The sequence below is a fragment of the Prosopis cineraria genome, unplaced genomic scaffold (assembly GCF_029017545.1).
Source record: "Prosopis cineraria cultivar Desert tree isolate PC_DT_omini unplaced genomic scaffold, ASM2901754v1 PC4, whole genome shotgun sequence".
Taxonomy (NCBI): domain Eukaryota; kingdom Viridiplantae; phylum Streptophyta; class Magnoliopsida; order Fabales; family Fabaceae; genus Prosopis; species Prosopis cineraria.
Window position 1 is genome coordinate 35,890,376 of NW_026555335.1, and position 20,886 is coordinate 35,911,261.

At 31.8% G+C, this 20,886-nt stretch overlaps 1 protein-coding gene across 1 annotated transcript in view; it reads left to right on the forward strand.

The window, feature by feature from the left end:
- Window positions 1–8,482: 8,482 nt before the first annotated feature.
- Window positions 8,483–20,886, forward strand: part of LOC129308145 (ras-related protein Rab7-like) — a 15,513-nt gene continuing 3,109 nt past the window's right edge. The window contains exons 1-5 of the mRNA XM_054949178.1: window positions 8,483–8,805; window positions 8,932–8,958; window positions 9,249–9,348; window positions 9,454–9,600; window positions 10,817–10,898. Coding sequence (XP_054805153.1) covers window positions 8,741–8,805; window positions 8,932–8,958; window positions 9,249–9,348; window positions 9,454–9,600; window positions 10,817–10,898 — 421 coding nt within the window. The 5' untranslated portion in view covers window positions 8,483–8,740. The remainder of the gene's footprint in view (window positions 8,806–8,931; window positions 8,959–9,248; window positions 9,349–9,453; window positions 9,601–10,816; window positions 10,899–20,886) is intronic.

Sequence of the window (20,886 nt, forward strand, 5' to 3'; positions counted from 1 at the left end):
TATCTTTAATCCCAATTAATAATACACTTTACAGTGAGTGAGAAATACATTTATATAAATATCTAAGTTAATAAATGTAAAGGACAAAATCGAAAAAAAATTATACTCTTTAAGGCATTTTTTAAAGAATTAGATGTTAAAAAATATAAAACATTTTTAGTCTTTCGAGGTCTAATCATTATTTTTTTTTAAAGTCTTTCTATTGATAATGACTTTATATTTATTATAGAATGTTTAATAGGGATAAAATGAAAATATAGAGTTAGTTTGAAAGTAAGTAACTACTTTATTAGGGGATAAATTCGGTTAAAAATATTTTACATTTTTGAACGGAAAGAGTATGTAATAGATTGCTTATATTTTGAATCAAAATTAATTAAAAAAATACTTATATTTTAAACTAGAATAACTATTTGATTCCAAATTGATACGTATAATGATAGCCTTTAAAAAAGTTTTCTATATATCAAATGGAACCCCCCCCCCCCAAGTGTCTATGCCAAACGTTATTGGTGGGAAGCTATTGTTCGAAAACGGGAAAAAAGATAAAAATACTATTTGCCAATAACAACACTTTATTCGAGTAATATTATGACTTAATTCTTAGAATTTATATAATACTCATGAAAATATGACTAGTACTTTAATATGCTCATTAACCAAAGCCACTTTAGTTTTTGTTTTTTTTTGGTATGAATGGCCTTTGTTTTTTTACTTACTCTTAAATACTTTTGAAAAAATTACGTGATGTAAAGCGTAATTTTAAATCATATGCTTTATATATTTTCATTATTTTATCGTCTTATGCTTCTGTGAGTGAAGTGTGACATGCTAGTAATCGAATTTTAAGACATCCCATTCTTGCCTTGATATGTTTCCGATGAAGATCAAATTTACCAATTATTTTAGGTTAAAAAAAAAAAATTATCCTCTTAATTTTAAATCCAGCAATATTATAAACTTTGAATTCTTTTATTGTACAAATTGATCACTCAATTTTTAAAAACAATGCAATTTAATTTCTATTATTATCAAAAATTAGCTTTGAGTGTTTTTTAACTAGAAAATGACCTCAAAATGGAAAAATGCAAAAAATATAATAAAAGATTTAAAAATTATAGACAAGAATACAAAAAATTATGGAAGAGGGCCAACAAAATTTTTGTTTCTTTTATGAAATTTTTGAGGTCTTGTTTGTAAGGTAATTTACGAATTTTTATGGACAATTAACGTTTTTCACATGCAATACTCATAAAGTATATCAAAATTATTGGCCTAGAAAAAAAAAAGTATTCGACCTAAATGTTAATCGGTGGCTGGATTTTTTTTTTTTCAAATAATATTATTAACTTGAGTGCTGGATCGATAATGAAGAAGATCAACAGTGATTCAACCCGGACCTGAGGAGATGAGCCTGCTTCGACCCTGGTTGAGTGGGATTTGGTTCGCTGCCGTTGTGCAATGTTAACTTTTTCCTTTTTCATTTTTTAAACCATAGTATTATTATTATAAAAATAAATAAATATTATAAAATTATTATTTTAATATTTATAAATAAATAAATAGTAATCTGTTAAAATTTGATCCAAAATAGTTCAGATAAAAATTTTGCCTTGAACAATTCAGAACTGTACTAAAAAAATAAAAAAAATGATATCAAGATTTTAAAATAAAAATTAAATTTAACAAAATAAGCTATTTTTTAGCATGTAATAAATTAATATTTAAATTTTTGTTAAGAGAAGTGTTTCTATTTAACATCTGACTATATTTTAAATGATATTATCTCTCAAAAATTGACAACTGTACAAAATCAATAAAATATAAAAATATTTATATTTTTAGCTACGATTTTAATTTTTGTAGTACATTTTTAAATTATTTAAATTAAAATTTATATATGAACTGTTCAGGTCAAATTTTAATAAATAAATATTATTTTATTTATTAAATATTAAAATAATGATTTCATCATATTTATTTATTTATTATGATAATAATAATTTTGTAATTTAAAAAAAGAAAAAAAAAGTTAACACTGGAAAACGGCAGTGCTTTAGCGCTGAGCACCACCAAGCACCGAATCCGAGTCAGCGTGAGTGGAGAATTGGAGTCTCTCCTTTTGTTTTGCTTTGTCGTTTAGTTTTTCCTTTTGCTGTCCTTTTTTTTTAATGGTCTGATGTAACTCCTCGGATACCGTATTGACTGGGTCTTAGGACCCCATAGTTACCAAAATAAATAAATAAATAAAAGTAAGTGTTTTTCAATAATACTGAAAACATAAAAGATGGGTATTGAAAAGCATTGGAAGAATCACAACTAAAGAACTTATAAAAAGATTAATATTAAATTAAGATTTTTCAAAACACTCTAGCGCTGAGATATAGAAAAATTAGTACTAATTTGGAAACTTAAGATACACTCTCTTTATTTTAAATTATAAGACATTTTTAAAAAATATTTAAAGTTTTAAAATATAAGATACTTTAATAAAAATAAAGTTTCATTATAATACTTTTTTGATATTATCCTTCTCATATATTTTCTCTTCAATATTCTTTTATCAATTGAGTATTAAATGAAAGATATTTTTTAGAGTTTATATTTTTTTTCTTGAAAAAACAAGGTTGTAAAGTATATTTAGTGAGTTTTATTGGCATGTAAGACTTTATCTAAAAATGTCTTATAATTTGGGATGAAGAGAGTAATAAGTTCCTGATTTGGTATTAAATTAGGATAATGATATTAAACAGTTAGATTCTCAATAAACTTATCTGAAAAATTTGTTATAAATACTAATTAGGTTAGTTATAAGTTCAATAGTTTTAACTGTAAATGAGACATTTTAATTTTAAATATATCTCTTAGTTTTCAATTAGAATTTCTATTTTAATTAATATTTATAACTTATTTGTAGAAAATTTTATCAAAGATTTAACTGTTATAAATTTTAAATTTTCAAACTTAATTGTCATTCTCCCTTTAAATTTCTAATGTGGTCCTTAATTGTCATTCTCCTTTAAAAATATGTAAGATAATTATTGAAACATAAAAGAATTGAGTATTGAAAATTTAAATGATGAGTGCTAAAAACATAAAAAATGGTTATTGAAAAATTAACTCAAATTCCAGTTAAAGATTATATCCTTTTTGAAATTTTAAAATTTCAACATCTGTAAATAATTTTTTTTAGAGTACTTAAATATATTTTTCCATTTTATTCTAAGAAATAGTAGCAATACTAAGTTGAGGTTGGAGTCAAGGAAATCAAAGGCTCAACGACCATCCAATGGTTGATCCATGAGTGGATGTCAATGTGTAATTAAACAACACTGAATTTCCTTCACGGAAATGCAGAGTCTTGCTCTCGTTTTAGTCTCAGGGTTGACGAACTAGTCAGCCGTTCAGCCACGAAGCAGCATAGAAATAGCCACCAAACATATTGGACTTGGATACTTCACTTCTACTATCTCCTTTGATATGATGTGCATTAATTGAAGATAGATTAATTTGTTCTAGATATAACAAAATTATAGAAGGCAATAAAATAAAACTTTAACCAAAAAAAAAATCATATCTGAGAAAATGTCTAACAATATTTTGTAACTCAACAATAACAAACAATTCATCTCATTTTTTATTTTTTGTGCTATATAAAAAAATTATGTATGTGTGTGTAATTGTGTGTATCATGAATAGATAGCTAGTATGAATTATTTTTTAATATCATAAAATACAAAAAAAATGTTTCCAATAAATTAACAATAGTGGTAATTAGGTCAAAATAAAGAAAACTTAATTTCCTGAAAAACAATTTTAGGATTCAAATCTTGAGAAAAAAATCATATTGGAAGAGCTATAATACAATGACACTGATAACTAATATATATATATATATATATTAAAAAGAATACTACTGTTCACAAGGATTACTCGGTCCTTCACGTATCATGTATAATTAGTAAATTAAATTAAATGGTATGATATGCTTCACACTTAACATTGTAGTCTGATCTAAAGGCCTCCTAAATCAACTCGCAATCATATTTGACTCACTGGATGGTCACATGGCGACAGTGCGCGGTTTCAGAAAGAAGTCATTTTGGATTTGAGCATTAGACTTCATAACTAATAATATAGTCTATTGTCAAGTGTTACCCTACCCTTGCAGCTAACTTAATTAATAAAAATTTAATTTATAACTCAAAATATTATGAGATCAAATTTCGCTATATGCCAAAATAAGAACTTGATTAATAAGTGATTTATAAATATTTTTATAAATATTCTTTAAATCTGAAGGTGTGCTTGGTGAGCCTCTAAAACCATATAAACTTATATAACGGCGCTAGCTAAAACAAGGAATTACCAAAGGTCGTTAATACATAATTATTTAATATAATATTTCTATGCTCTTTAGTGATTCCCAACATGACTATGGCATTCACATTGATATGGTTAAAGTTTAAATTTGATCTCTTAATTTTATAAAGTATATTTTCAGTTCTCTAACTCTAATGCCATTAATTAAAAATGTTTTTTGTGTTAACAATTGTTTATTTTAAAAAAAATTAAACTTAACTTATCAACATTTAAAAATATTTTATCAATATTTAAAGTTTAATGTATGGATTCTTTATTGATAAAATTAACGGTGTTAAGAATTAAAATACTGAAAAGGCCGTGTACAAAATCAAATGACTAAAATGAAATATTGTGTAAATTTAAAGGATTAATAGTGAACTTTAGCTTATTCATATTATGAGCACATAATGCGATAATTAATCAATCCAAGAATATTGGTTCTGTCTAATTAAAAACATAATCATAGAATCTTCAACCATGTTGAAAGCTGATGGCACCTCCCTCACAGATTTTGTAGTCACAAGTTTTATTTTTATTTTTTATTTTTTTGAGAGATTTTGTGATGAAATTTTATATTTTTTGTTGCAAATCTGTTGTGAAAAATTTCTGAGTGTATTTGTGATGGATTTTTGTTTGTCACAAACCCGTTGCAAATATTCTGTCTTTTTAGTGATTTTTGTATTGGGAGAAAATTTAGTTTCATTATAAGTATTTCGGTCTTCAAATTTAAAAAGACTGTAATATATTTCATTGGTGAAAAAAATAAAAAGTAATGTTAATAATTTAATATAAAATATAATATTTTCAACAAGTCGTACTGATTATGGATAATATAATTTATTTCAAATTCTATATAATACAAAGACATACCATTTAATTAAATGACTGTTTCGCATGTGAAGCTAATGTGAGAAGAAAAAATGCATGGCCGCCACTTGCCTAACCGAGTGCAAGAATGAAACGGCTAGAATGGTTCCAGGAAGCATACATCATTGTACTTTTCTTTTTGACAAAGGAATTTATCAATTTATATTACAAATAGATCATAAATAATTTATTTATTTATTTTCAACTTTCATATATTACCAAACCCTCCTAGTGGATCCTTAATTCTTTATACGAAGACTTAAAGACTAGAAGCTCTATTTGACTTGTATAATGGGTTTAGATTTTAGAACATATTCTCAACGCATAAAATAAAATGTGAGATACATGATGTTCTATTTTAATTATTTTAAAAATTAATATATATATATATATATATATAAGGATTATTTTTTATTCATAAAATATTCATCAGCAGCGTTAGTAATGGGTACTTTATCCACTCAAATCAGAGGCCACAAGAGCCCATCCAAATCCCAGTGAGAAATTAAAGCCCACATTTGGGCCCAATTAATCCTAATAGACTTTGTGCCTTCTCATAATTTTTTTTTATTTTTATTACTATCATTTTATTGAAGATAATTCTATTCAAAGTATTATCACCTACTAAATATGCATATCTCTTTCAGTGAAAATTTAATTCATTATGTCACGAGAAATTAGTCTCTTTGAACTTAAACCTTATTGTTGCCTTCTCTCATAATTGGCACTGCACTTAATGCCTAACTCGTTCCAACCAACAAAGGCCTCGCGGAGTGTTGCGTTGCTCGTCGCTGTGGGGACTAGGGACCCGGAAAAAGTGGATAAGCAGAGGTAGACCTGTGTTTACGGATGTTGCTCCACCATAAAAGGTACAAATTGCAAATAATATCCCCAAGAATTCAATTCTCACCTCACTTGAATGTACGTAAATTTTCATATCTGCCCTTATAATGAGAATTTCACTACTATAGAAGTTGATAACTTAATATGACTTTTGAGGGTACATTTGAGACTACAAAATAGAATGAAACAGAATGCTCATTAATGAAATGTAACAACAGTGGAGTGTGATGGTCTAATAGAATAGGATATGATAAAATATTTTATTTTTTGGGAGTTTTATAGAAAGATTAAAAATTTTATTTAATTAGTATCCAAGGATTATTATAAAATTAATATATTTAAATTACTTATAATAGAATTTTTCCAATTTTGGAGCAAGGGAAAGTGAGAGAGTGAGATAAGGGTGAGAGGAATCGGATAATTTTATAATAATATTATTTATATAAAATTATTTTATCTTTAACTCCCACAATTAGCAGGTTAGGGAAATTTGATTTAGATTTTCAAAGCATAGCTTGCAAGAATATCTCAAACTATTTCATTATATTTTAAAAAATTCTCTCAAATAGTAATATAAAACGTTTAATCATCCTATTCAATTTCATTCTTAAAAAAAAAATTCGCAAAAAGTACCTTCATATAAATGTTATTTATATTGAGATAATTTTAATTTTTTTATGCTATTGTAATTGTACAACTTTTGTATGTTTTCTTTTGTATTTAATTTTAATGAATTTCATGATTATAATAATTTAAGAAAAAATTACAAATAGGTCATGTATATTAGACTTATATATAAATAAATTTTGTGAAACTCAAAAATTACAGTCAAATCTCTTAAAATTTGAGTATAATTTGTAATTAAAATACAAAGATAACACTGTCCCTTAATATAGTATGGAGTTAATGATAAAACAAGAAATTTGACTTTGTGAATCATGAATTTTTTCTTATAAATTGTTAAGTTATAATTTTAATTGAAAACCAAATTAGCAGATATCTTTGTTGCATCCCAATATCAAATTACACTTAGGTAATTCAAGGGACTATAAATTGTGCTCCTATTAATTCCAAGACACCTTTGAAAGTAGTATAGGCTAAAGACTGATTTGGGATACAAACTTCAAAACATAATAGCATTTTATCTTAAGCTATCAGAATAAGCTAAGTGAACCAAAAATTTGTGCAAATGGAAAAAAACAAAAAAAAATTGTGCAAGAAAAAAAATTGAAGAAGATGATTGGAACAAGAAGCGTTACATAACAATTAGTAAGAATGATAAATAAATCCCTATAAAATATGAAAATGACAATTTAATTCTATAAAATGTGATAATATCAATGAAATCTTAAGAGATTTTTTTGAAATTAAATTTCTATATAGAATTACTTTAGTACCTATGTATAACTAATTTTATTGGTTCACAAATTTGGTATGAGTACTTGTAGGTTCAGTTGCACCAATGATTAAAATGATTTAAAAAATTAAAACTTTTTATCAATAATTTTTTTCATTTAGCAAAGTCTAACTAATTTTATTTGGTTCATAAATTTAGTATAAATATTCACAAATTTGATTCTATCATTGATTAAAATTATTTAAAAAATCACAACTTTCTATCAATAAAATCTAACTAATTTTATATCATTTATAAGTTTGATATAAATATTCGCAAGTTTAATTTTATCATTGACTAAAACTATTAAAAAAATTATAACCTTCTAAATTATAGTGGTACTAAAATAATTTTACACAAAAATTTAATGTAAAAAAGTCTTTTAACATCTCACTGTCATTATCATCATATTTCATAATATCAAGTTATCATTTTCTCAATTCAAAAGAATTTATCTATCATTCTAACTACCAATTATTGCATGAATGCCAATTATTGCCCTAGTGTTCCACCTCAACTCACACACATATACAGTGAGATCAAATTATTGTCAAGTAACATCAAATGTTGAAGTGGGTAGGCAGGCCTAAAAGTGGCCATTTTTTCCCACTCAAAAATGTCTGAGTAAGTGAATAACACCTGAAAAAAAATATTTTAGCTCCTCCCAAACTTTATTTTATTTTCTTTCCTTTTACTTGTAATCAAACATATTCATGTCAAGCTATTTAGTTGGCTACACTATTAAACCTTTGAACTAGTGTTCTCAGCAGTTTAATAAAATTATCTATTTATAACCCGATCTAATCATGTTTTAACTACAATTTTAATTTTTTAACTTTTAATTTTTAAACTGATATTTTAATCAATTCAATTTTAGATTATTAGGCACAGCAACAACAATAAGTTGGGGGAGGGATAACGACAACGAGGGAGAGAGTTGGTTTTTTCAACCTTATTTTTTTAATAGGTAAAAGATAAAAATGTTTAGCTGGCATCAGAACGTTGGTCTGGTTGGCATTCTGCTCGCATGATTCTCATTATCTTCATCATTCAAATGCACAAAAATGTCAATTGCCCCAAACACAGAGGAGATCGATCTAATCAATCAAATAGACCAACAACAAAAAGAAGGATCAAGAACAACCTCCGAAGAAACACGACCAAGATCATATCATAACCTCGTGATCTTTTCCTCTGTTTTTGTTAAGAACTCAGAGAAACAAACACACAGAGAGAGAAGGACTTGTTCTGCTTCTTTTTCGTCTCGTCATGGACACTTCACAGGCAAGAAGAAAAAGAACGTTGCTTAAGGTCATCCTCCTCGGTGATTGTGGGTATGTCTCTTCAACTATAATCATATTTTCTCAGAATTCGATTCAGATCACTTGTCGGATGATTAATTCGAGCTAACGTAGGTTTTGATTTCTCTGTCTTTTGACTTGATTTATTTCTTTTTTCAGGGTTGGCAAGACGTCTCTTATGAATCAGTATCCATTTTTACATCAAACAATGAAATTTGAATTCTTGTTCCTTGTCTGATTTCTTCCTAGGAGCAGCATTATAAATTTCCATAACATGACTGATTCTCACTCTTCTCCCTTCAACTACCAATTTTAATTTAAATTTTGATCAAATTTTCGAGCATTGTTAGGTTTAATTGGGTGATAACATTTTTCCTTATTTAAAGGAAATCGATTTTTTTTTTTTGGCTCACCTCAACCATTGTTCGTTTAATTTGACACTTTTAGTATTGTGGAACATATAACTAGGAATTCAGATATGTGTACAAGAAGTACAGTGAGCATTACAAATCTACGATAGGAGCTGATTTTGTTACAAAGGAACTTCAAGTTGATGACAAAACGGTGACTCTGCAGGTGAGAAAAATGATGATGGAGCTGCTTTGTTTTTGTTTGTGAGGAAGAATTTTGAAATAATTTTCCGGGAAAATTAATTGTGAGTGGAAAATATTGTTGGTGCAGATTTGGGACACTGCAGGGCAGGAAAAGTTCCAGAGTCTAGGGAGTGCATTTTACAGAGGAGCAGATTGCTGTGTTCTTGTGTACGATGTAAATGTACCTAGAACATTTGAGACACTGAACGCTTGGCATGACGGGTTCTCTAAACAGGTTTGTGGCATCAATTCGCTTTTTTTTTTTTTTTTCTTGATTGAATTATTGTCTCTATTATGTGAATTTTCTGATTGATGGATCATATGTGTGTCTTGTGTTTTGTTTTTTATGTTCAAGATGAGTTTGAGTACACTCGAGAGTTGAAAAAACTTACTTCCTTCGTTTAAAAATGTAATGCAATTTTTAAAGAGTTATATGTTAAAAAATATAGAGCATTTTTAATTTTTCGAGATGTAATCATTGTCCTTTTTCAAAAAAAAATTCCTATTGATAAATAACTTCATATTTATTATAGGGTGTTTAATAAGGGTAAATATAAAAAGATAGAGTTAGTTTAAAAGTAAATAACTACTTTATTTGAGATGAGATTCAATTAAAAATATCTTATATTTTTAAATGAAGATAGTATATATTTAGTTTTATATAATAAAAGCATTTGTTTTCAATTAAATTAATATATGTGGATATTTTGTAAATTATTTATTTCATAACAAACTCTTGTAACTAATGTTATTAACATATTAAAATATACTTGTATTGATTTGAATAGATAAAAATATATTAAGTATATAAGGCTAAATACCTCAATCTTACCCTTTTTTAATTTGATTATCTGATTGAATTAAATTTGATTATTGTCAAGGTGGCTTTCACAGAAGAGTTTTTTGTATTCAATATTTATATGAATTTAAACTCGAGACCTCATGTTTGAGTAGCTATAACCCTTCTATCATGATGCATGTATGTTAGTTACTTGAAAGCATTTGTTTCACAAGTTTTATATTCAAATGAGAGAGATTATGAATTACATGGTTTAAGAATAAGGTTTGATTTTTGGATAAAATAAAAATGTTTGAAATTTTTCATAAAATTTATTTGATTAATATCTGAATACTTTTATAACTTTTCATTTAAAATTATGTCAAGAAATTATAGTTTTTTCCTTAAAAATTTGCTAAATTTGTTAAGTGCCTGCTTGGTTACTTTTGCAGAAATATGGCTTTCTAGGGTTTCAATGTGTAATCAAACGTAGTCTAAAATGTATAATGAATGTGGATGTCATTTGATTTGAAATATTGAAATTGCCTAATATGTTTTCTTCATTTCCTTATTTGTTTCTCATTTATTTTCATTGCCTAAGTTTTATCACTTTCAAATGTTGATATGAAATTAGGCTTATTTATGTGTTTTCTATTTTTGTATTTGATCTCAGGCAGATTTGAATGACCCTGAAGCATTTCCATTCGTATTACTAGGAAACAAAATAGACCTAAATGTTGGGCACAACCAACCGGTATGAAAAGAGACTGACTTTATTGAATCTAATTTAATTTGAATATATTGCAACAGCATGATGTTATAGGAAGAACCAGATACCCTGGTTATGATAGACAGAAAAATGTGAAGGAAATAATATACCAAGAAGGAAAACTTAAAATTTACTATTTTTGAAAGTTTCCTCTCCTATTATTCTCTCCTTTAAAGAAAGTTGGCTTTGTTTGGTATAATAGAGGAGTTTTTGATGGAATTAGAATTGAAATTAAAATTAAAATCCAAATAGAATTAAGATATAACATGGAATCTTGTATCATTTTTAATTTTGTAAATGTATTGATAATATAAGAACACTAAAATACCCTTAACAAATTTTAAAAAATAGCAACTTTATGAGTAACGGGTGGGGGGAGGACACTAATGACAATTCCATGTAATCAACTCAATTCCATGGTACTTTGGTTGAATTAAATTTCATGATAAATTTGAATTGATGCATACCAAACTATTCAAAGCTTAATTTTGTAAGTGCATTTATAATATAAGAAGACAAGAATACCCCTAACAAATTTTAAAAATTGCAACTTTATGACTAATGGTGAAGGAGGAGAGAGGACACTAATGACAATTCCATGTAATTAGCTCAATTCCATCATGAAATGATGGAATCGGATTTAGGATATTCTAGTTGAATTAAATTATATGAGAAATTTGAATTAATGTATAATGCCCTCACTGATATTATCATATGCTCCACTATAATCTTACTAATCAAATCAAAATTATTTACTTGGAATATATTGAAAGCCTTGGGATCCCAAATAAAAAATTTTCAAAAATCATTTTACAACTCACTCAAGTATAAATCTTATTACACGTAGCAGAAGCAATAAACCTATGTGCATCAAGGATTTAGAAAACATGTGTATCACTAAAAAATAAAGTAAAAATTGACACTGTGCGCCACGACTTGTGCCATATGCGCCATGGCATGTGGCATAGAGGCCACAATTGCTCACTTTGTGTCGTACACTGCGGCATGCGAGTACATGCACCGCGACACACATACCTGAATTTGTTGTCAAATGATAGTTCCTAATATGAAATTCAGATGTGTGCCATTTTCACATATGATGTTTGATTGGGATGGTTCAAGCGCCCACATGAAACTTGTTTTAAAATCTAACTCATGACACTAGTTTTATCCCAATCCGATATTTCTATCAAAAATTGAACATTAAAGTGCACTTTAACCATTTCCTATCAAATTTTTGTCACCCAAGTGTTTTAGTTCGAAACCAAATGTCATTAGCTACTTTTTAAACTTTGACCACATCCAAATGGACATAACACAACTAATTAACCATATACATATACAATATAACACACATACACAAATTTGGCCTGCAAAATGCCCATTTCACTCTTTAGGCCAAATTCACATTTTCATTTTTTTAATCTCATATATGGCCAAATCACTACAAATAATCTCCACCCATCTTATATTCACACATAATTACATCCATTTACTGGCTCATCTAGTCATTTCATCTTTTACACATGTACTAGGACTAGAGAGTTCAAAAATTACAAAACACAACATTTACCACAATATGCATATGCTCAAGTTCTAAGGCAACTTATACATACTTTTGGCTAATAGTTTTCAAATTATTACACCATATCTTACAAAAATTTAGGTGAGAGATATCAACTCAACCTATATCCTCTTCCTTTAACCCACTAGCACCAGAACCTCAAAAATGTAAATAACTACGGGTGAGATAAAAATCTCAATAACTAAATATAGCTCACTAAATGTCTATTACCACAAATAATTATGTCAAAGTAACTAAAATCATCATATAGCACATATATATAGTATATCATAACTAAATTATCACTTTCGCATATAAATCACGTTTCAAATATTTTTACACTTTAGCATGATTAACTATCCACCAATCCTCCAAAGCTCCCCAACACGAAACCATAGGCTCTTTTGGGTCGAGGGTAGGTTGGGGGTCTACTATATGAATAACCCCTCTTCTCTCTCTCAACCTCCTTCTTACTGCGAGCTACTACTTGTAGTTTTATGCACATTTCATCATAATCTCGGATATCTAGATGAGCCAATTGTTCCCTCAATTCTGGTCTAGCCTTCTCCAATAAGCGCTTAGCCTTCCATTCGGAATCATCCCTATACTGCAGGTACGTGGAGTATCTAGATAACTCCTGAAACTTAGCAATGAATGTGTCCTCATCGAGGTTCCCTTGCTTAAAGGCATGGAATTCCGCTTCCTTCTCAGACCTTAACTCTGATGGAAAGTAATGCCTGAATAATTTTTCCTTGAATTCCTCCCAGGTGAGTGTAGAATCATCCCTGGGCCCTGCTGTCTCCCACCAATCTCTTGCTCCTTTCACTAGGAGCACTAATGCTACTTGTACTTTTTGATTGCTGGTGCATGTGACTACTCGAAAGATGGATTCGAGTCTCTTCACCCATTCCTCTACCACGGATGGTTTAAGGTTACCATCAAACGTAGGAGGGTTAAACTTCCTAACAGTTTCCCACACATCAGTAATGGTCGGTGGGGCTCTCTGTTCCTCCTGCCTAATTTCCTTCCTTCTAGACTCATGATCTCTCGGAGTGGCAGGATGTGAGGAACTGCCTTCCCCCACATGACTCTCAACATGAGCCCTATCTCCATTTTCAGTTACCTTTTGCCTCTTTAGCTCCGTCAACTCTTGTTCGTATCCTTGAACCTTGTCTGTTAATGTTTTTACAAGCATTCTCAATTCCGCCAAGTCAGGCTCCTCATTTGGCAGTGGCGGTGGTAGGTGCTCATGTTGGAATCCTGAGTTACCACGAGTAACAGGCATTTTCTCTCCCCTCCTAAAGGATACAAGATATAAATAATAAAATTAGCCTAGCTATATCATGGCCATACAATGAGAAGCACCATAACAATGCATATTGCCAACCGACTATATGCTCTGATACCAATATGTAACACCCTCAAATTTACAGACCGATTTTTCACAAGTTATTAATTCAACAAATCCTTTTTTTTATTTTTTTTTCATTGAACCCTTATCATGGTAGAAAAATTTCTACCACGATACATCCAAGACAATATACCACAGGTCTTAAAATATCTAAAAAAAACAATTAGAACCATGAGGGACAGACATGATCCTCATAGCATGTTATTCAAATCAGATCATAAATCAAGAGGGACAGACATAATCCTCTTGGTCATATAAATACTTTTAATAAAAAGGATTAGAGTTTACATGCTTCACAAAGAAGATATGTCCTAAGTTGGCACAAGATACATTGTATAATCTAAAATAAGAGGCAACATAAAAGATGGTGTCTCATACACCACAGTTACACCTCTGGTGCTTTCTCGGCCGGACTCGCTCCTGTAAAAATATTAACCACGGGGAATGAGACTTAAAAGTCCCAGTAACCAAAAATTAATATGTAATGATGCATGCGGATGTAACTAATCATGCGTATTGCTAAGTGGGCACACAAAACATTTAACCGAACAATACTTTCAAACAAACCGAACAAGTATTTAATTTGCATGACTGCACCTTATATCCTCCTTTCGCCATGCTCGGACGCCAAATCACCCGGCCAAAGGTGAGTTGGACCAAGCGACACGCCACTCATTGGGTCCAATGAGGGCTTACCACGTGGTAATAATTAACCGAACAGAAATTCCCATTAACACCATACATTAAAATACCCTGACAAGTCATGCATCATTCAAATATCCAAACAGGAATATATCCGAACAATAATATCTCATCATGATAAACAAAAATAAATTTTTAACCCACTTGGCAATAATTTCAAACAAGTATATACAGTATTTATTTTCAATAATTCATAATTTTTCCAAACAACAAAACAACACATAACCATTCACAAACACACTCATCACAACACATTAATAATGGTTACCTTGTGTCTTGAATAACAAGTTCCCCTTCACAACTCCTTTTTCACCACTATCTTTGTCAATATAATCTACATAATTATTTCACAATACTATATATTAATTTTACATTAAAATAAATAACTTTAATTTAAAGAGTTAGAAAGTCTTAGATCTATAGTCCATATTAACACTAATTTAAGATTTATGCCTCATTTAACTTTCCAAATTCTTTTCTAAAATTCTCGTACCCTAATGAACTATTTTTTTATCCTCAATTCACTTCTAGTATCACAATTTCATCCTTCTATATTCTAAAAATTCATCCAAAAATAAATTAAATTTTTAGAATTATCCTGAAGCCTCAAATCACCTTTCTATAACCTCAAAAATACCTATTCATACTTAGATAAATATTTAATAATCATAGGTTTATCCCTACGTCTCAGATTCCACATAAATTCAACCATATAGATCTAGATTTTAACTCAAAAATTCTTAAGCATGAGTTTCAACCTTAAAAAAATATTCTATAATATTTTTTATATCCCTAAGAATTTTAACCTATATTTTAATCCATCATATCATCAGATTAACTATCCTATAGAAAAATCCTAATCAAAATATTTACTCTATCCTACAAAATAATCATATCACTAGAAAGCTAATATTATTTAGAAAATAACTATAAAATTAATTTTGTAATTAAATAAATTTTTAAATGCTAATCTAAACAGGAAAGTTAGAACATACCTGAAGAAAAAGAAAATAATCCCCCCTTGCGAGAAACACGCCGAGCAACGTGAGAGGAAGAGAGAAAAATAATATAAAAATGGGATTGTGAGTCCCAAAATTATATTAAAAAAAACTATAGGTTTGAATTTAATTATTCAAACCTTTGGGCCAAAAGTTGCAATTTTCTCTAAATTGCATCTTAGCCTCTCATGCTTCCTAATGCACACACCCCCTCCTTTTTATACATGAAGGCACCTCTTCTCTTCCCTCATCTAACCAATGTGGGACTTAGAAACAACAACCTTCCACCCCCTTTTTTTTTGTTCCTTCTACCTTCTCTTTTTTTTTAACACATACATAAAAAAATTATTTATGTATTATATCTTAACTAAATATTTCTTATGTGATTTTAAATTTAAATTTTTAAATTCATAATTAAATACCTAACCATAATATTATTTCTAAATAACCTCAAATAATATAAATTCCTATTATTATCATTTTTTTTCTCAAAACCTAAATTCCACAATTTCTTTATTATATAAAAAATCAGGATGTTACAATTCTCCCCTCCTTTTAGAAATTTTGTCCTCAAAATTTAATAGATAAGCATAGAAACTATGTACCTAAGCAAATAAATGTGGATAATCTCGCCTCATACTCTCCTCGGTTTCCCAAGTAGCATCACCTAGGGCTCCACCCTTCCAAATCACCTTCACGAGTCGGATGGTCTTATTGCGTAGTTGTTTGTCCTTAAAGTCCTCAATTCGCTCCGGTTTGGATCTAAAGGTCAAATTCTCCCTCAATTCTACTTCTTCAGGTTCAATAACATGGGAGGGATCCGGGTTGTACTTCTTCAACTGTGATACGTGGAACACATTATGGATACCTGCAATCTGTGGAGGTAATGCAACTCTATATGCAGTAGATCCAATTCGCTCCAAGATCTCATACGGGCCCATAAATCTAGGTGTCAACTTCTTTGCCTTAATGGATCTACCAATGCCTGTCACTGGAGAAACCTTCAAAAATACATGATCTCCTACTTCAAACTCTAACGGCCGTCTCCTCTTATCAGCATAGCTCTTCTGTCGGCTCTGAGCGGTTAGCAATTTTTGCTTAATCATTGCAATCTTCTGGGTGGTCTGCTCTACAATTTCTGGACCAATGATACTCCTCTCACTTAATTCTGTCCAACACAAAGGCGATCTACACTTCCTTCCATACAAGGCCTCATAAGGCGCCATCCCAATACTAGAATGATAGCTATTATTATAAGCAAATTCAGCTAATGGCAAATGATTATCCCAACTACCTGGTAGTTCAATGGCACAAGCTCTCAACATGTCCTCCAAAGTCTGGATCGTCCTCTCTGTTTGTCCATCTGTTTGGGGGTGGTATGCGGTGCTAAAACTCAGTCTGGTACCCATAGCCTTCTGTAGCGCACCCCAAAAGTTTGAAGTGAACCTTGGGTCACGATCTGACACAATTCTAGAGGGTATACCATGAAGTCTAACTATCTCCTTAATGTATATCTCAGCAAATTTCTCTAATGTAGAGGTAAACTTGATCGCCAAAAAGTGAGCTGATTTGGTGAGTCGGTCTACTATCACCCAAATAGCATCCTTACTCGAGGGTGTTCTTGGCAGTCCAGTGATGAAATCCATAGAAATATCATCCCATTTCCACTTTGGAATATCTAACGGTTGCAGTGTTCCAGCTGGCTTCTGATGTTCTATCTTTATCTTCTGACACGTTAAACATCTAGAAACAAATTCAGTTACATCTTTCTTCATTCCTGGCCACCACCAACCTCGCTTCAAATCATGGTACATTTTAGTTATACCGGGATGAATTGTATATTTGCTCCTATGAGCTTCTTCTAAAAGGATATTCCTCAATCTTGGATCATTAGGTACACAAACTCTACCTTTATACTCATCACTGTGTCCTCAGAGATGGTAAAATTTGGGGCCTTACCTACCACTATCTCCTTCCTTATATTCCTTAAGTAGTCATCACTCTGCTGTGAGACTCTGAGATCTTCCCAGAATTTGCTCTCAAAGTCTGCTACCTGGAGTGCGGCCATTTGATGTTCAATCACATCTACTGGAACATCATGAAAACTGTTCCATAAATGATATTCATGAACCATCAAATGTGCAGCATGAATAGTCTTTCTACTTAAGGCATCAGCTACCACGTTAGCCTTACCCGGATGGTAATGTAATTCAAAGTCATAATCCTTTAGAAATTCCATCCATCGTCGCTGCCTCATATTAAGCTCTTTTTGATCAAATAAATACTTCAGGCTCTTATGGTCACTGAAGATTTGAAACTTAGATCCATACAAGTAGTGTCTCCATATCTTCAGAGCAAACACAACTGCAGCTAACTCCAAATCATGAGTAGGGTAATTTTCCTCGTGTAGTCTCAACTGTCTGGAGGAATAGGCAACCACTCGGTCATTTTGCATCAAAAACACATCCTAAACCCTTTAAAGAAGCATCAGTGTACAGAGTGTACGGCACCACAGGGTTAGGAATAGTCAATACTGGAGTAGTGGTTAACCTCTTTTTCAATTCTTGGAAAGCAGCTTCACATTTGTCAGTCCAAATAAATGGGCATCCTTCTTAGTCAGCTTAGTTAAGGGCATCGCAATTTGCGAAAATCCCTTAATAAAGCGACGATAATAACCTGCTAAACCTAAAAAGCTTCGTATCTCTGTAACAGATTTTGGCTGTTCCCACTTCATCACTGCATCAATCTTGCTAGGATCCACCGCAACTCCGTCTCTGGACACAACATGGCCCAAAAACTTTACTTCTTGGAGCCAAAATTCACACTTGTTTAATTTGGCATAAAGCTTATGTTCCCTCAAAACTTGCAAGACGATTCTTAAATGTTCACCATGAGCCTCCTCATCCTTTGAATAAATAAGAATGTCATCAATAAACACTACTACAAACTTATCTAAATAGGGTCGAAAGATCCTATTCATGTAATCCATGAATACCGCAGGAGCATTCGTAAGTCCAAACGGGCATCACCATGAATTCATAATGCCCATATCTCGTCCGAAATGCTGTCTTAGGTATATCCTCTGCTCTCACTCTCAATTGGTGGTACCCTGACCTTAAGTCAATCTTTGAGAAAACTGCGGATCCCACAAGCTGATCCAGCAAATCATCGATTCTCGGAAGTGGATATTTGTTCTTGATGGTTACTTTGTTCAATTGTCTATAATCAATGCACAATCGGAGGCTTCCGTCCTTCTTCTTTACAAAAAGGACTGGAGATCCCCAGGTGTGAAACACTCGGTCTGATGAAACCCTTCTCAAGTAGCTCTTCAATTGCTTTTTCAGTTCCGCTAACTCTGAAGGGGACATCCGATAAGGAGCCTTAGAAATTGGCCCTGTACCGGGTACCAATTCAATTGAGAACTCTACCTCGCGCTTTGGGGGTAAACCGGAGACTTCGTCTGGAAATACATCCGCAAATTCTTTGACAATTGGGATATTCTTCACGCCTTCATCAATCTCAGCTTGGATAGAGAAGAAAACCATGTAGGCCTGGCAACCCTTCTTCATACATCTATCAACTTGCGCCGCCGACAAGAAAACATGATCTTGAGTCTCGACTGGGGTCACCGACAAAGAAGATAAAGACACACTCCTCTCTCTACAATCTAGGATAGCACCATTTGCAGCCATCCAATTCATTCCCACAATTACATCCATACCTCTCAGTGGTAGGATAATTAAGTCCATAGTTGTTTTCCTATTTTTAAACTCGACTACTAGGTTAAGGCATGCCTTAGCAGTCCTTACAGATTCTCCCGCAGGAGTAGACACATTCATATCAAAAGGTAAAATACACACAGGCAAATCAAGGTTCTTTACACAAGTTTCAGAAATAAAAGAGTGTGTAGCACCCGAATCAAATAGTGCAACAATATCATGATGAAGGATTTTGATGTTACCTCTAATGGCATCTGGGGAGTTCATGGTGTCCTGAGTAAGAGCAAACACACGGCCAGAGACAGTAGGATGTTGGGAAGGGTTCTTCATATTTGAGCCCTGGTTGTCCCCACAAAACTTTGCAATGTGACCGGGTTTCCCACAAATGTAACAGACCCAGCACTGTCCGAAATGACGACGCCCGCATTTAGTGCACTGTTGAGAGCTCGCTGTACTCGGGGCAGGTGGTAGATACTGTTGGGCTCCTCTGTGACCCGTGATAACTACTATGATAGCTCCTCTGTCCTTGGCCCCTTTGAAATGGACCCTTCTGCCTTCCTTGGTTCCATGAGCTACTCGAACCCTGATGGTTTTTCTTCATAATGCCTCCGGTGGGTCGAGGGTAGGTTGGGGGTCTACTATATGAATAACCCCTCTTCTCTCTCTCAACCTCCTTCTTACTGCGAGCTACTATTGTAGTTTTATGCACATTTCATCATAATCTCGGATATCTAGATGAGCCAATTGTTCCCTCAATTCTGGTCTAGCCTTCTCCAATAAGCGCTTAGCCTTCCATTCGGAATCATCCCTATACTGCAGGTACGTGGAGTATCTAGATAACTCCTGAAACTTAGCAATGAATGTGTCCTCATCGAGGTTCCCTTGCTTAAAGGCATGGAATTCCGCTTCCTTCTCAGACCTTAACTCTGATGGAAAGTAATGCCTGAATAATTTTTCCTTGAATTCCTCCCAGGTGAGTGTAGAATCATCCCTGGGCCCTGCTGTCTCCCACCAATCTCTTGCTCCTTTCACTAGGAGCACTAATGCTACTTGTACTTTTTGATTGCTGGTGCATGTGACTACTCGAAAGATGGATTCGAGTCTCTTCACCCATTCCTCTACCACGGATGGTTTAAGGTTACCATCAAACGTAGGAGGTTTTAAACTTCCTAACAGTTTCCCACACATCAGTAATGGTCGGTGGGGCTCTCTGTTCCTCCTGCCTAATTTCCTTCCTTCTAGACTCATGATCTCTCGGAGTGGCAGGATGTGAGGAACTGCCTTCCCCCACATGACTCTCAACATGAGCCCTATCTCCATTTTCAGTTACTTTTGCCTCTTTAGCTCCGTCAACTCTTGTTCGTATCCTTGAACCTTGTCTGTTAATGTTTTTACAAGCATTCTCAATTCCGCCAAGTCAGGCTCCTCATTTGGCAGTGGGGGGGGTGGTAGGGTGCTCATGTTGGAATCCTGAGTTACCACGAGTAACAGGCATTTTCTCTCCCCTCCTAAAGGATACCAGATATAAATAAAAAATTATTCAGCCTAGCTATATCATGCCATACAATGAGAAGCACCCA